This window comes from Dendrobates tinctorius, unplaced genomic scaffold (genome assembly GCF_039654945.1).
Source record: "Dendrobates tinctorius isolate UK_male_01 unplaced genomic scaffold, ASM3965494v1 ptg000063l, whole genome shotgun sequence".
Taxonomy (NCBI): Eukaryota; Metazoa; Chordata; class Amphibia; order Anura; family Dendrobatidae; genus Dendrobates; species Dendrobates tinctorius.
In genome coordinates, this window is record NW_027361731.1 from 8,027,106 (window position 1) to 8,044,006 (window position 16,901).

A 16,901-nucleotide genomic window follows, 5' to 3' on the forward strand; every position below is an offset into this window, starting at 1 on the left:
TCTCTCTGTATATCTATCTATCGCTCTATCTATCTTTCTCTATCTATTTATCTCTATATCTTTTCTCTGTATCTATCTCTCTATATATCTATATCTATCTATCTCTATATATATCTATTATCTCTATATCTATATCTATTTCTCTCTATATCTCTCTCTATATCTATCTATTTATCTCTATATCTATCTCTCTGTATATCTATCTATCTTTCTATCTCTATATCTATCTCTATATCTATCTATCTTTCTCTATCTATCTATTTATCTCTATCTATTATCTATATCTATCTCTATCACTCTATCTCTATATCTATCTTTATATCTCTACATCTATCTCTATTTCTATCTTTCTATCTATCTCTATATCTATCTATATCTATATCTATTATGTCTATCTAGCTATCTCTATTATCTATATCTACCTATCTCTATATCTTTCTATCTTACTCTATATCTATATCTATCTGTTATCTCTATATTTATTATCTATCTATCTCTATCTATTATCTATATCTATATCTATCTCTCTATCTATTTATCGATCTCTGTATCTATCTCTGTCTATATCTATCTCTCTACCGCTCTCTCTATCTCTATCTTTATATCTATATCTATCTATCTATCTCTATATCTATCTATTATCTCTATATCTATCTACCTATCTATCTCTATATCTATCTCTATATCTACATCTGTTTCTCTCTATATCTATCTCTATATCTCTCTCTATAGCTATCTATATATTATCTCTATCTATCTATCTATATATTATCTCTATATCTATCTATCTATATATTATCTCTATATCTATCTATCTATCTCTATATCTATCTATCTCTATATCTATCTGTTATCTCTATATCTATCTAGCTATCTCTGTATCTATCTATCTATCTCTATATCTATCTTTCTATCTAACACTATATCTCTATATCTATCTCTATATCTCATTATCTATCTATCTCTATCTCTTTATCTATCTATCTATTGATCTATCCATCTATCTCTATATCTATCTATTAAATTATCTCTATTATCTATATCTATCTATCCATCTATCTATCTAGCTATCTCTATCTATCTCTATATCTCTCTCTATATCTATCTATCTTTCTAACTCTATATCTGTCGATCTCTATACATATCTCTATATCTAGCTATTATCTCTATCTATCTCTATATCTATCTTTCTATATCTATCTTTCTATATCTATCTGTCTCTATATCTATCTATCTATATCTATCTCTATATCTATTATCTCTATATCTATCTATCTCTATATATATATATATATATATATATATATATATATCTCTATATCTATTTTTATTTATAGCCATCTATCTATATATATATTTATCTCTATATCTATCTATATATGTCTATATTATTATTATTATATCTGTATATCTCTATCAATTATCTATCTCTATCTATATATCTATCTATCTCTATATCTTTCTATCTATAGCTATCTCTCTATATCTATCTCTCTATCTATCTATCTATCTATCCATTATCTATTTTCTATCTATCTCTATATCTATCTACCTATCGATCTATCTATCTATCTATCTATCTATCTATATTTCTTTCTATATCTATCTCTATCTATATCTATCTATCTCTATGAATCTTTCTATCTATATCTATCCATTATCTACTTTCTATCCATTCTCTACTATCTATCTCTATATCTATCTATTTCTACATCTATCTTTCTATCTATATCTATCTAACTCTATATCTATATAGCATTATTCCCTATGAGGGGGGCAGTATTATACCCTATGAGGGGGCAGCATTATACCCTATGAGGAGGCAGCATTATACCCTATGAGGGGGGCAGTATTATACCCTATGAGGGAGTGCATTATACCCCTATGGGGGGCAGCATTATACCCTATGAGGGGGGCAGCATTATACCCTATGAGGGGGGCAGCATTATACCCTATGAGGGGGCAGCATTATACCCTATGAGGGGGGCAGCATTATACTCTATGAGGGGGGCAGCATTATACCCTATGAGGAGGGCAGCATTATTCCCTATGAGGGGGGGCAGCATTATACCCTATGAGGGGGTGCATTATACCCTATGAGGGGGGCAGTATTATATTCTATGAGATGGCTGCATTATATTCTATGAGATGGCTGCATTATACTATGTGAGGGGGCTGCTTTATATTCTATGAGGGGGCTACCCCAACTCCTGCTACATAATTAAGACATGTACAACCTTATATTATACCCGGATATTAGCGTGTTTTACCGCATAATTGGTGGTCTGGTATTTAACTCTATGCAGCTACATAGTGGGTCCCAAGAATGATTTTCTCTGGTGGGCCCAAGGTGTTCCAGTCCGACGCTGGTCGTACCCCAGCGACTACATAGGTATCGGGATAGGGGATTACTTTGCATAATCCATTTCACTGTATTTTTCGGACTATTAGATGGACCTAGGTTTTAGAGGAGGAAATTAGGGGGAAAAAAAGACTGAAGCAAAAATGTGGTCAATTCTGTACTTAATATCCTGGTAAATATGGTCCCCTCATTTCCATCCTGAAACACATGGCCCCTCAACCCTATCCTGGTATGCATGGCCCTCATCCCCGTCAAGGTATGCATGTCTCCTCATCCCCATCATGGTATGCATGCCACCTCATCCCTGGCCTGGTATGCATGGCCTCCTCATCCATATACTGGCAGGAACAATCGCCCTCATACCTTTACTGATATACAGGGTCCCCATCTTGTCCTAGTATGCATGGCTCCATCTGTATCCTGGTATGCAGGGCCCCATCTCGTTTTTGTATGCATGGCTCCTCATCCCTATCCTGGTTGGAATGGTCCACCTCATCCTTATCCTGGCAGGAATGATCACCCTCCTCCATATAATGGTATGCATGGCCCCATCCCTGTCCTGGTCTGCAGGGCTCCGTGCTTTACTTGTTATGACTGTCCCAGTCCTTGTATGCTTGTATGTATGACCCCATCCTTATCCTGATATGATTGATCCCATCCTTTCCTTATCCAGGTATGCATGGCCCCATCAGAAAAGATTAAAAAAACAAACATTACACTTACCTGCCCAACGCTCCCTTGCAGCATCTTGTTCCGACACCAGCAGCTGCTTTATACTTGTGAGCAGCGCTTGGCAGGGACGTTATGCGCTGCTTTCAAGCCTAAGGGCAGATGCCAGAATACTCAGTGCTCCCTGCATGCCAGGACTGTTCATTGCAGACAGCAGTGAGTATTCATTGCTCTTCAGTAGTGCGCACAGTCTGAGCTGGAGCCATCCTGCTGCTCCGGCTGACACTGCGTGCTACTGAAGAGCAATGAATACTCACTGCTCTCTGCACAAACAGTCCCTGCGTGCAGAGCACTGAGTATTCCGGCAGCTGCCTTTCAGTTTGCAAGCAGTGCATGACATCCCTTCCATGAGCTGCTTACAAGCATTAAGCAGCTGCTGGCAATGGAGGAGGACGCTGCGAGGGAGCGCCAGGAAGGTAAGTGTAATAGTTTGTTTTTTTAATCTTTTCTGATGATGCCATGCATATCAGGATAAGGATGGGCAATGCATACCAGGATCAGGGTGGGGGCCAATCATACCAGAATAAGGATGAGGGCCAATCATACCATGATGCTAAAAAGAAATTAATATTCATTGCCCTCCAATTCCATGGGGGTGGAATGCAGTGAAAATTCATTTCTCTATAGCAAGCGGGCACAGGAGTTAGCCGTAGCCGCCGGCTCCTGCCTCTGTGACCCACTGCTCCGCCGATGCTGCTCCCCCACCTCCCCACCACAGCTAGGCCCGGAACATGTGGACTATAAGACGCACCACCCATTTTCCTCCACATTTTGGAAGGAAAAAAGTGCGTCTTATAGTCCGAAAAATACAGTATTTCTTATTTTACCTTAGTATTCCTGAAAATAATAAACCAATATTAACCCTCCCAAAGACTAATGTCGCCTCTCCATCAACAGGACAGGAGTGGTACTGTGCAGTGTATATATACAGGACAGGAAAAGTGCTACTGAAGCAGTGTATATATACCGTACAGGAGGAGTGGTACTATGCGCTGTGTATGCAGGACAGTAAAAGTGGTAATGAGCAGCAGGGCTGCCACTAGGAATTTCAGTGCTACATACTGGCAAAATTTTCAGGCCCCTTTGAGACTACACCCAGGCTTCACCCCAGCTCCGCCTCCACCTTTCGAATTTTCCACAGTCCCACCGCTCACTCTGAAAAACTCAACTTCACCACGTCCTCATCTATCAGATATTAGCAATTCCCATCAAACACCAGATCACATACATAGCCAGCAGCTTTTGTTCTGGCCAAAAGAATTTTTAAGCCGCCACCACGCCACGGTAGACTTTTTTTGGCCGACTCTACTCTACTCTAACCTATTAAATATAAATATATTTTTATGTATTTTTCTTTAAGGGAATGAGTCACATACATTTTTTTAAATGACCATTAAAACATACAAGGGACAAATACCATCACACCATGACCAGACCACATATTACCACCACATAGTGACTGAATACTACAAAACTGAACATTAATGAAAAAAAAATAATACTAAGTGACATTATACACAGGAACTCTGTACATAGTATACCATATCAGTATACAGTTAATACAGTGATCACCTGTGACATTATACACAGAAGCTCTGTACATAGTATACAGTATCAGTGTACAGGTAATACAGTGATCACTGTTGACATTATACACAGGAGCTCTGTATACAGTGTATAGTGTCAGTGTACAGGTAACACACTGACTCACCAGTGAGGTCTCTAGGTGAAGTCTTTTAACTTTGCTTTTCTTTTTCATGCAGCGCAGACCGCCATCAATTCTTCCAGCCAGGACTCATCTCTGCATAAAATAACACAGTTACCTAGGGCACGGCCTCCAGAGCACATTCACCTCTTTTTTCCTTTCTTCTTCACTACACACTGAATACAGATATGCACCCTCCATTAATATATAATTGGTTATTATGCAACCCACCATTCCAAATATAAATTATAATATGCCACTGAGCCCCTTCTAGCTATACATAGCCACTTTCCCAACCTAATAAATATATAAATTAATTAGCACCTGTACTCTCCGCCAATTCATTACCAGTCACTGCATACTCAACGCCCCTCACTATGTACCTCCCGCTCCCCCGACTCATTATATTTACATGCCCATTCCCCCAATTCATTGTCATATCTTCTCACTCCCACCATCTATTCATTATCAACAGCTCTACCCCCATATTCAATACATCATTTACTCCCCCACCCTCAAAATTCATTATTTGCGCTCTCCCCAGATCATCATTTACTATCCCCACCCCCACCTTTAATTCAATTGCTGTCCCTCTTATCACACTCTCCATTCATCATTTGCAGTCTCCCGTCCCCTCCCCCACTTCATCCTGTGCAGTCCCCCTCGCCCCACTTCATCCTGTGCAGTCCCCTTTACTCCATGTCATCCTTTGCAGTTTCTTTTAACCCCCACCTCATGTGCAGTCCACCTTTAACCCCCTCCCCACATCATCATGAGCAGTCCCCCTTTAACCCCCTCCCCACATCATCATGTGCATTCACCCTTTAACCAACCACATCATCATGTGCAGTCCCCCTTTAACCCCCTCCCCACATCATCACGTGCAGTCCGCCTTTAACCCCCCTCCCCACATCATGTTCACACTGCACCCAGGGTTGGAGCCATAGGTGGCATCATCCATCACTTATCTCTGTCCCTGCATCTAGTAAAGATTTCCTAAACTTTCTGGGAGTGCGATAGCCGGGAGCAGACTCCCCTGGCGCTGGCTGCTGACATTGGCCGGGCTGGCAGGACTCCTTTGCAGCACAGTGATGTGCAGTGTGAGCAGCACAAGTCCCAGCAGCAGCAGGAGCTCCGCTGCCAGCCGCACCATCCTCTTGATGCATCCAGCTTTCAGTGCCTGCTCGGCTGCACCCCTGTTCTCTGGGGTCAGGGAGGGCCAGCTGGGTGGAGGAGCCGCCGCCAGCACCACCACCGCAGCAGCAGCACTTGGGAGCCACTGTGGGACAGGAAGGAACAAATCCACTGGGAAAGCTTCAGGAGAGGGCAGCGGCGGCGGTGGGCTTTTCAACAGTCTGCACAGGCCCTAGTGCACACTCTACTGCTTCTCTGCACTGACAAGGGCCGCGCTCACGGGCTGACACGTGCCTCCGCGGCCCTGGTCAGCGCGTGCACCAAGAGAGTATGTGCGCAGCAGGGCCTGTACAGAAGATTTAAGTGGCCGGCGGCCCATTTTGAAGCTCAGAGCCGCCGGCCTAGTGGGCATTTGCCTGCCTCGGCAGATTATCAATCCAGGCCTGCTGACTTTTCAGTTTGCATTAAAACTAATTTCAAGGAGGATTGTGATAAACTACAGGAAAACCATTACACCTGTGCCATGATATATCTCTAAGCTGTGCGAGGCTGAAGGCTGTAATATACATTTATTCACGCCTGCAGGAGATGTGTTGGCATGACTCGAGCTCTGGTTTCATGGATTCTCTTCATGTCATAAATTATATTGTTTTCAATCCTAAGGAATTCAGATTACTGCACAATCTCTCCTGAAATGGGGAGCAATATTATTTTCTCTAATCTTCTGGTCAAGACTCATAGTAGCTCCGGGGCGGAGCCTGAACGTTGGTGGAGCAAGAAGCAGGAAACCTGAGCTCCCGGACAAATGCACCAAAAGGGGCTCTAATATCACCAGAGCCTTCTTTTTATACCATCCCCGCATTACAACCCAAACCAGGACCCCACTGGATCGCATAGACCCTGGGTGGCGAGTCACGTTCGGGATAAAGAAGGGATTCATCTAACTGAGGCCCTGCAGGCGGGAGATTGCCGGAGTGGCGGAAGGATATACTGCTAACAGCACCATCGCCTCGGGCAGAAGACTTCACCCCTGACCTAAGGCTGTCAGATAAGAGAGACCCCGGAGCTAACCCTCCCCTGCAGATAAGGTACCATTGCGAAATCCCCAGACCAGGACACACAAAATCGCTACTGTTCTCATAGCTGGGGGACGGCTACAGAGAGTGTGTATCACGCCGCAGCATTGAAAATAGTCCCGTCGGGCTTGCAGAAGACACGCGGCCCGGGACCTAGAATAGACGTGCAGCGGCACGCTTCAGCCTCCTCCCCTCTCTGCAATCAGTGAGAGAGATCTGAGGGATTCAAGCGTCTCCGGGAGCTGAGGTAACGCTCTAATAACAGAAGCAAGGTGACGGAGTGTCTTGAGCAGGGGGGTCTGATTCAGGGGACAGAGGATCAGGAGAGCATGGTCATTCTCCCTAACTCCATAGCAATAAAGGAGATAATCAATTAATCAAGTGGGGGCCTGAGACTGTCTGACCCGAGGGGTGCGAGGAGAGAAGGGAGTAATATAAGGAGCCTTAGATCTGTATTAAGCGCTCCCCCCCCCACCAGTGCTGTCCCTACATCTTTCCTCCCCCCCTTATCTGCTTTCTAATTAACCCATGTTATACCTAGCTGAACGGATATAAGAGAGGATTCTCTGGAAAACCAGCAGAAAGTGGTTATAGACTGCCATCTAGTGACCAGAGCCAGAACGACATCTCTTTCCATTGTTTATCACTTATAAGATTGGGCATAAAATGGAACATTAGCTAAATTCATAGCCAGCGAGAGGAATTCTAATCTTCAAACTGCTCTATTCTTCTCTGCTTTAGATAACTGCAAAAATGGGGAGATCCAGCGTAAAAACGCAAAAGAGCATGCCCAAACCTACAAAGTCCACTACGCAAACAGACATGGATGACTTTCTTAAAAAACAAACGGTTCCGTCAGATTCTCTTAAACCACCCAAGCTTCGTGATTTGACCTCATTAGAAGATTCAGATTCTGAACCGGAGAGTGACTCTGACACGGGCAGCACAGCGAGAGAGGCCTTAGTCACTCGTTCGTTCATCAAACGTATATTGTCTAAAGCTCTTGAGCCAATAGGACAAGAACTTGCAGAGATAAAACACGACCTAAAACTTCAAGGCCACAGACTTGAGACATTGGAAAATTCGCAAGTTGCCATGACACAAAGTTCGAACGCTGTACTAGACTCTTTAAAAGTCCATGAACTCCAACTACATACAATTCACACGGTGCTAGAAGATCATGAAAACAGAGAACGTCGTAACAACGTAAGAGTTAAAGGCCTTTCTGAAACGGTGGCCTTTGAGGCGTTATGGAAAGCAACACAAGAGATATTCAAAGATCTACTTAATGAATCAGATCCACAGGAAATCGAACTGGTGAGAGTACACAGAGCATTGCGTCCGAGGCCTTCTCAAGGGGAAACTCCACGAGATGTGATCTGTCGCTTCCTCGATTATCGAGCAAAAGACTTAGTTCTTCGCAGAGCGCGGGAGGCGCAGGAGATCTCGTATGAAGGCTCACAAATTAAACTTTTCCAGGATTTATCGGCTAGCACTCTCAGGAAGCGGAGGATCTTGAAACCGTTCACTGAAGCATTGATAAAAAAAGGCATCCGTTTTAGATGGTTGTTCCCGTTTGGAGTACATATCACAAATGGAGACAAAGGTATCTCAGCAAGAACATCACAAGACATCAAAGAGGCATGTGAATCCTTGGGGATTGAGCTGGAGGCCTACCCGGACCTGGAGTCCTTCCATTCAGCGACCCTATTGCACCCGCTACCAGATGACCCGGCGTGGCAGATAGCCCTGACGCCAAAATCACAAAGGCTGAAAAGGAAGCTGACAAAGACCTCGCTTCCTAAGGACTCCAGAGACAATACTTGATCTTTGGGTTAGACCCAGATTTTGCAGTTAAGTTTTCTTGGTGTCTACCCCAGTTGGGGTATTGAGTATGGTTGAAGCAAATCTGATGGGGTTGGCGTGCTTTTCCAAATATGGATAAGCACTGCTGCCACATCTATCCAATAATTCGTTATAAGGTTTTAACCTAGATCTAGTTACAGCCCAAACTGGGCATTCTCCTAGAATGGAGCATTTCATATTTCATATTTAGTTTATAAGGTTGATTGGAATTTTCCTCAAGCTGGCACTCTATGAAACAATGTCAGTAGGTAACTATGGTACGTTGGCATATTGGTCAATGATATTGTGCAACATAATAACATGGATAATGTTAATATTGTGTTCTCCCCCTCTTCACCTTTTTGTTTTCTCTACCCTTTTCTTTCTTTCGTCTGGTCTACTTGTCCTAGACCCCCTCCCCACTCCCATAGGCACAGGGATTCGTCTCCGTCGTGAGCTGCAAGGATGCTGCTGTGTACAGAAACATGATGGATTCGGATAAGGTACACACATTCATCTCTTTTAACGCACATGGGCTGAATTCTCCAAACACTAGACGCCACACATTACAACTATTCAAAAAACAGCAGGCAGCAGTATTGCTTATTCAGGAAACGCACTTCAAACCGGATAAATTGCCCTCCTTTGAAAGCTCGATATATGATAAATGGTTTCATGCGACAACCACCCAGTCCGGTTCCAGAGGAGTGTCAATAGCAGTGGCAAGGGGAGTGCCCTTCCAGCTAAGAGAAACTATGGCGGACCCTAAGGGTCGTTACATCTTTGTCAAAGGTCTACTAAACGGTGCCCTTGTAACATTGTGCAGTTTATACGCACCAAATAAAAAACTATTGAGATGGGTACTCTCAACACTGAGAAAAATTGATGGCTTTAGAGAGGGTGCATTGATAGTGGGTGGGAACTTGAATGTTGCATTAGAGCCTTTGCTAGACACGACCAAACAGAAAAGTTCGCTCTCACCTAAAGATCTTTACAGAATAAAGTCACAATTGGGATCTCTACAATTGCTTGACACATGGAGATATCTAAACCCCTCTGACCGAGACTACACCTTCTACTCCCACCCTCATAAATCTTACCACCGTTTAGACTATATTTTTATATCCAGTAAAATGCTTGCCAATATACAACAGGCGAAAATAATCCCGAATATTTATTCCGATCACTCTTCGGTTTTGTTAAAATTCTCATTATCTAAAGCCTTTCCCCGACATAGAGTATGGCGGCTCAATGAGTCAGTACTTGGAAGTACCGAGGTACAGAAGCGTATAAACAAAGTGCTTTCCCAATATTTTGAGCAAAATGCTTCACCAGAAATTTCCTCACAGATACTATGGGAAGCACATAAGTCAGTTGTCAGAGGGGAGTTGATATCTATCACTTCCTTTCTAAATAAACTGCAACAAAAAGAAATCCAGGATCTTTATGATAGTATATCACAGCTGGAGCTTACACATAAACATAAAATAGATCAACATAGCTTAGAGAAGCTGCAACAAAAAAGACAGCAACTTAAAGACATATTAAACTCGAGATCTGCTAAGCTCTATGCAACATGGAAAAACAGAATGTACGTCCATGGAGACAAAGCATCCAAATTAATGTTATCACAACTAAGGAAGCGGCAGTCACGTACGCTGATTAACTCAATCAAGAATGAACAAGGGTTAAGCTCGCAAACTCCTGAACACATGGAGCGGGCATTCCTTGACTACTATAAGAAATTATATAATCTCCGTCCGGAAGATAACGCCGATTCCGCACTTAAAAGAAGCATGGACACTAGGTCCTTCCTAAGCACTTTAGATCTGCCTGTCTTGTCTGATTCCCAAAAACAATATCTCACTAGACCTTTTTCACTAGGGGAGTTGCAGTCCGCCCTGTCAAAGTGCCCGAAGGGGAAAGCGCCCGGTCCAGATGGATTCTCAGCACTTTACTATAAATCCTTCTCTGGCCTCCTACTCCCACATTTATTGAACGTTTGCAACGCAGTTTTACAAGGCCACCCATTGCCAAACCAAATGCTTACAGCCAGAATATCCCTAATACACAAAGAGGGGAAGGATCCTGAACAATGTAGTAGCTATAGGCCAATCTCTCTCCTTAATGTGGACCTAAAAATCCTTGCAGGGCTGATGGCAAAAAGAATGGCCAAGTCATTGCCAAATTTGATTTCCTTAAATCAGACCGGGTTTGTGGGTGGAAGGGAGGGAAGGGATAATGTCCATAAAGTATTACACCTTCTTCAATACGCAAAAAATCGTAAACTCCCATTGATGCTTCTTGGAACAGATGCAGAGAAGGCCTTTGACAGGGTGGACTGGGTATACCTACGGGAAGTGCTGATCAAGTTTGAGATACCCGAAGCGTTTATAGCAGCCGTAATGGCAATGTACGATAAGCCCAAGGCACATATTAGGATTAACGATTTTACAACAGATGCATTTACTATAAAGAACGGAACAAGACAGGGCTGTCCCCTATCCCCATTGTTATTTGTGCTAGCAATGGAACCTCTCTTAAAGGCCATACAAATACATGAGGGAATAGAGGGTATTCGTATCAATAAGACACACTATAAAATAGCGGCATTTGCGGACGATCTCTTAGTCTTGATGACTAATCCTTTGCTGGGACTCCCAACATTGATGGATCTCATAGATCAATATAGCAACATTTCCAATTTTAAAGTAAATATGTCTAAGTCGGAAGCGCTAGACATACATATATCCCCGAATACCTTAGCTAAACTAAAAAGTACATACCCATTCACCTGGCCAAAACAATATATCAAATATTTAGGTGTAAAGATAGGAAGATCGGATAGAGACCTTTTTCAACAGAATATTCCCCCCCTAATTGCCTCAGTAGAAACCATCATGAAATCATGGAGGGACTCGTATGTGTCGTGGATGGGAAGGAAAAATTTACTGAAGAGCCTAATCTTACCCAAGTTCATATATATCTTCCAAATGCTCCCTATAACCATCCCCAAATCGTATCTTCTTAAAATTAATACATTATTCCGCAGATATGTTTGGAAAAAGCAAAAGCCCCGATTAGCATACAGGACATTAACATTAAACAAATCGAGGGGTGGGATGGGTGCACCAGACATAGTAAGGTACTACCAAGCGACAATGCTTACCAGAGTGGTAGACCTGTTGCGGTCTCCTAACAATAAGCAGTGGATTGAGGTGGAGGAAGCCCTAGCGCCTTATCCCCTGAGATCCATCCTTTTGGCATATCCTTGTAAAAACATAAACAAAAATTTACCTAATATACACACCAAAGCTACCTTAAAATTATGGAAGGGATTGGTGAAAACTCTAGTTCCCCCTTTGTCCCCCTTACTCAAGTTGGCAGATATAATGCCACACGCATCTTATTCCCGAGACAATGATCTAATCAAACCCGGTTCCCTGGCAAATGTAGCGGTTGATGAACTCTTAACGGACGGGGCACTCCCCTCCTTTCAGGAACTGAAGAAGCAACCAGGGCTTTCCAACTTGACCTTTATACAATTCGGCTCTATAAGAGACTCCTTGGCACAGTATCTTTTAGGAGCAGACGTTACCCGCCCACTGACTGCATTTGAGACTCTCTGTGCAACAAAGGATAAACCCAAAAAGATAATGTCGTCTATTTACCAGGTTTTAAATATAACTGACTGTTGCCTCAAAAGAGCCTATATAACACATTGGGAAAAGGATTTGGGATACAAGTTTACCCCAAATCAAATATCACACATTTATAATTCTTCTCATGGCCCATCACAATGCGTTAGAGCACAAGAGAATTCCTTTAAAATAGTCGCCAGATGGTATATTACACCACAGCAGAACACTTATTGGCAGACGGGGTCTTCTACTAGATGCTGGAGATGCTGTGACTCGGAGGGAACATACTTACATATGTGGTGGTCCTGTCCACCCCTGCTGCAGTTCTGGCGACTAGTAGAGGATTATATCGGGGAAATTGTGGGCAAAAAGCTTACATTGACACCGGAGTTAGTGCTCTTAAATTTTCTGTCACCAACTGGACATAAGAATACTGCTCTGTTGACTCAACACATTCTTTCAGCAGCGAAACTTTTGATACCTATGAACTGGAAGACAACTACCACTCCATCTATATCCCAATTGCAAGAGAAGGTAGATATGCTATATCAAGTAGCCAAACTGGCTGCCTTGGTGAATGGCTCACTTTCAGCTTTTGAAAGAGTATGGCACCCATGGACCCGATTCAGATCCATTAGTAGAAGTTGATAAGGCTATAGTGGCCTCCTTGCTCGGCTTTATCAGAGTGGATGAAACCCTTGTTGCCTAGTGTTCCCCTCTCCCCCCCCCTCCCCTTACTTCCCCTATATTCCACCCCTATCTCCCAACTTCTCCCTCTAATTACTTGACCTCCTGTCCCTTTACTCCCTATACTGTTTTTTTTTTTCTCTTTTCTTCTTTTTTGTTCTTCTTCATCTTTGTTTGAAATCATGGCATATGTGATGTAGCAGGGGCGTGTGGATGGGAAGAACCCAGATTTGAACCCAGATAATCTTGCTACTGGAAGTTCCTTTAAGGCTGTTGTTGTCCTTAAACCTCTATATATCAATAGTTTTTGCCATGAATTGATATTTCAAACCATCTGTTTAACTCCCGAAAAGCGGAATTTGTAGGTTATATAATAATTTTGTAAGCTACTTTGTTGATTGCTTTCTTTCGGATGTAACTTGCAGATTTCAATAAATAAAACATTAAAACAAGACTCATAGTAGCTCCAATGGTCCACCATTAATGAATGCAACTCTAGTTTACTGTTGGAGTTTTCCCCTCGTTCATACATTGTTGTTGAGGATGCAAGATAGAATAAAATAAATGTCTTTTTTTTACCTTTTCATTCTGTTTGATAGTGGTGGGATTGTCCTGCGTCACTTATGTGAGAAGGACAGTATACAGAATCAGAAGACACAAGAGTAGTCAGTAAATGGGCCACGGTCACAACAGGAGACAAATACACAAGCCGCGAGCTGAGCACAGAGGACTGAACCAGAGGAGAACAACGCTGTATCTGGCAGATTCCGGCCATATGCTTTGAGCTTTAGTAGGGTGTGGTACTTTCCAATTGGCTGAAGTAGGGAGCAGATTACTCCAGCTGGACCCCAGGAACAGATCCCAGATGAGATTGGACACACCATATGCAGGAGCCCTAATATAACTAAATGACAGAAAACCAGAACAGTCAAAATCCCCATAAAGTGATTCCATTTTATAAATTAATTCACTGAGGGTTATAATCTACAGGAGGACTGAATATTTTGACTCCACAGCCACTTTCCAGAAATTAACACGCAGTGGATGTTGGAGAGTGAAAATTACACATTTGCTATTTTATTACCCAACACATAGTGCCCAGATTGTGCTCCAGGAGACACACACCATAGATTAAGTGGCTTGAACTGTCATTGGTAAATAAAGTTTTTTTATGTAGCTTGCCATTTTTATGAACAGTATAGGCAGAAATATTCAAGAATATAAAACTCAAGAATATTTTATTAAAAAATAATTGTTTTTTATCTTAGCAGATGACTCTACCAGGAGATCAGAAGGACAGCTGACATCTTCAGTTTTTAAATATGATGATCTTGAGGTCCTACAAGATACAACTGAAGTGACTGCTGTTAGTCCAGATATTCCATCATCCATTCACAGCAAAGATCTGTCATCTGATCCTATGGAAAAGGTCCCATCTTCTGACTTATTACCGACTACTAAGGAAAATCAAAGTCACAAAAGAGGCATTAAAAAACAAACTGCTCCTAAAGCAAAAAAGTCATTTTCATGTTCAGAATGTGGAAAATGTTTTAACCAGAAATCGAATCTTGTTGCACACCAGAGAATTCACACAGGGGTGAAGCCTTTTTCCTGTTCAGAATGTGAGAAATGTTTTCACCATAAAGCACATCTTGTTATTCACCAAATAACTCACACAGGGGTGAAGCCTTTTTCCTGTTCAGAATGTGAGAAATGTTTTAACCAGAAAGCAGATCTTGTTATTCACCAGAGAACTCATACAGGGGAGAAGCCTTTTTCCTGTTCAGAATGTGGGAAATGTTTTAACCGGAAAGCAGATCTTGTAAGACATCAGAGTGATCACACAGGGGAGAAGCCTTTTTCCTGTTCAGAATGTGAGAAATGTTTTAACCGGAAAGCAGATCTTGTTATTCACCAGAGAACTCATACAGGGGAGAAGCCTTTTTCCTGTTCAGAATGTGGGAAATGTTTTAACAAGAAAGGGACTCTTGTTACACACCAAAGAACTCACACAGGGGAGAAGCCAATTTCCTGTTCAGAATGTGGGAAATGTTTTAGCAATAAATCAGCTTGTGTTAACCACCAGAGAACTCACACAGGGGAGAAGCCATTTTCCTGTTCAGAATGTGGGAAATGTTTTAGCAATAAATCAGCTTGTGTTAACCACCAGAGAACTCACACAGGGGAGAAGCCTTTTTCCTGTTCAAAATGTGGGAAATGTTTTAACCAGAAAAAACATCTTGTTGTTCACCAGAGAAATCACACAGGGAAGACGCCTTTTTCATGTTCAGAATGTGAGAAATGTTTTTACCAGAAATCAGCGCTTGTTATTCACCAGAAAAATCACACAGGGGAGAAGCCTATTTCATGTTCAGAATGTGGAAAATGTTTTAGCAATAAATCACATTGTGTTAGGCACCAGAGAACTCACAAAGAGGAGAAGCCTTTTTCATGTTCAGAATGTGAGAAATGTTTTAAATGGAAATCAGCGCTTATTATTCACCAGAGAACTCACACAGGGGAGAAGCCTTTTTCCTGTTCAAAATGTGGGAAATGTTTTACCCGGAAACAGCATCTTGTTAAACATCAGAGCAGTCACACATAGGAGAAGCCTTTTTCATTTTCTTAATGTGGGAAATATTTTACTTGGAAATCAACTGTTAATAAACATCTTCTCTGATGTTAAACAGGGGAGAAGACTTTTTTATGTTCATACTGATGGAATATTTTTAACCAAAATTGAATCTTCTTAAAAGGGTTGTCTCTTGTGATTCCTCATGTTTGCTGACAAATGGATAAAACTAAACTTTATTAATTCCAAATGTAAAACTATACCCATAATTCACCCTCTGAAGGTTAGTCAGAAGGTGACTAATCTAAAAAACATATACCCCTCATTTCAGTTTGTAGGGTGATGTGACGTATACACACTCACTATCCAAGCCTCTCATTTCTACAGGTTTCATCGTCCTCACCAAAGGCGACTCATCAAGAGACTATTTAATATTGACCTATATTCAAGCGAGACTAGACAACAGAAAAAAAACAAAAAACATGTATCATGTTATCTGAAACAGTCATTAAACTAGCCATATATAGGCAGAGTCCAGACTAAAAACTATATACTTCGTAAGTATATAAGCCACTCCAGTGGTGGTCAGTCAGGAATAGAAAGTATGTGAAAATACAGTATAATTATTGTGCTTTTCATCCTATAGGGACTGCCCTAGTTTGGTATTGTAAGACCAGTCAATTAGCAGTACCGACAAATTGTCCTAGACTAAACTCAGTTTTCAGACCACCCAATATCTACCACTCAGGGAAAACTTACCTGCTCCGAAGATCATTAGCAGCTTGTAACTAATGGCCATGCTGCGGTCTGTCAGGGAATGAGTGCAATATCATTATAAGGACTAGGGATATGTGCAACCATAATGTCTGGGAGATCTGTGCCATTATTTAGTATGAATGTGGAAATTATATCTGGAAGTTATGTGTTCCCTGAGCGGTATATACTGTAATTTCACATACTATCTATTCCTCACACTGGAGTGGCATAGAAACTTATGAAGTACCGTATTTTCCGGCGTATAAGATGACTTTTTAACCCCCTAAAATCCGTCAAAAAGTCAGGGGTCGTCTTATACGCCGGTTTCGCCTTATACAGCAGTTGTGGAGCAGCTGCGGTCGGCGGTCGCCTTATACGGCGGTTGCTGAGGGGT

At 41.9% G+C, this 16,901-nt stretch overlaps 2 protein-coding genes across 2 annotated transcripts in view; both read left to right on the forward strand.

Moving 5' to 3' along the window:
- LOC141094263 (uncharacterized) overlaps positions 1-15,866 on the forward strand; it is a 55,549-nt gene extending 39,683 nt beyond the window's left edge. Inside the window, exon 7 of the mRNA XM_073580088.1 lies at positions 14,448-15,866. Coding sequence (XP_073436189.1) covers positions 14,448-15,784 — 1,337 coding nt within the window. The 3' untranslated portion in view covers positions 15,785-15,866. The remainder of the gene's footprint in view (positions 1-14,447) is intronic.
- Positions 6,136-14,285, forward strand: LOC141094331 (uncharacterized). Its single transcript, XM_073580168.1, has 2 exons — positions 6,136-7,253; positions 7,748-14,285. The coding sequence occupies exon 2, from the start codon at positions 7,760-7,762 to the stop codon at positions 8,831-8,833; it is 1,074 nt and encodes a 357-aa protein (XP_073436269.1). The 5' UTR covers positions 6,136-7,253; positions 7,748-7,759; the 3' UTR covers positions 8,834-14,285.
- Positions 15,867-16,901: the final 1,035 nt, after the last annotated feature.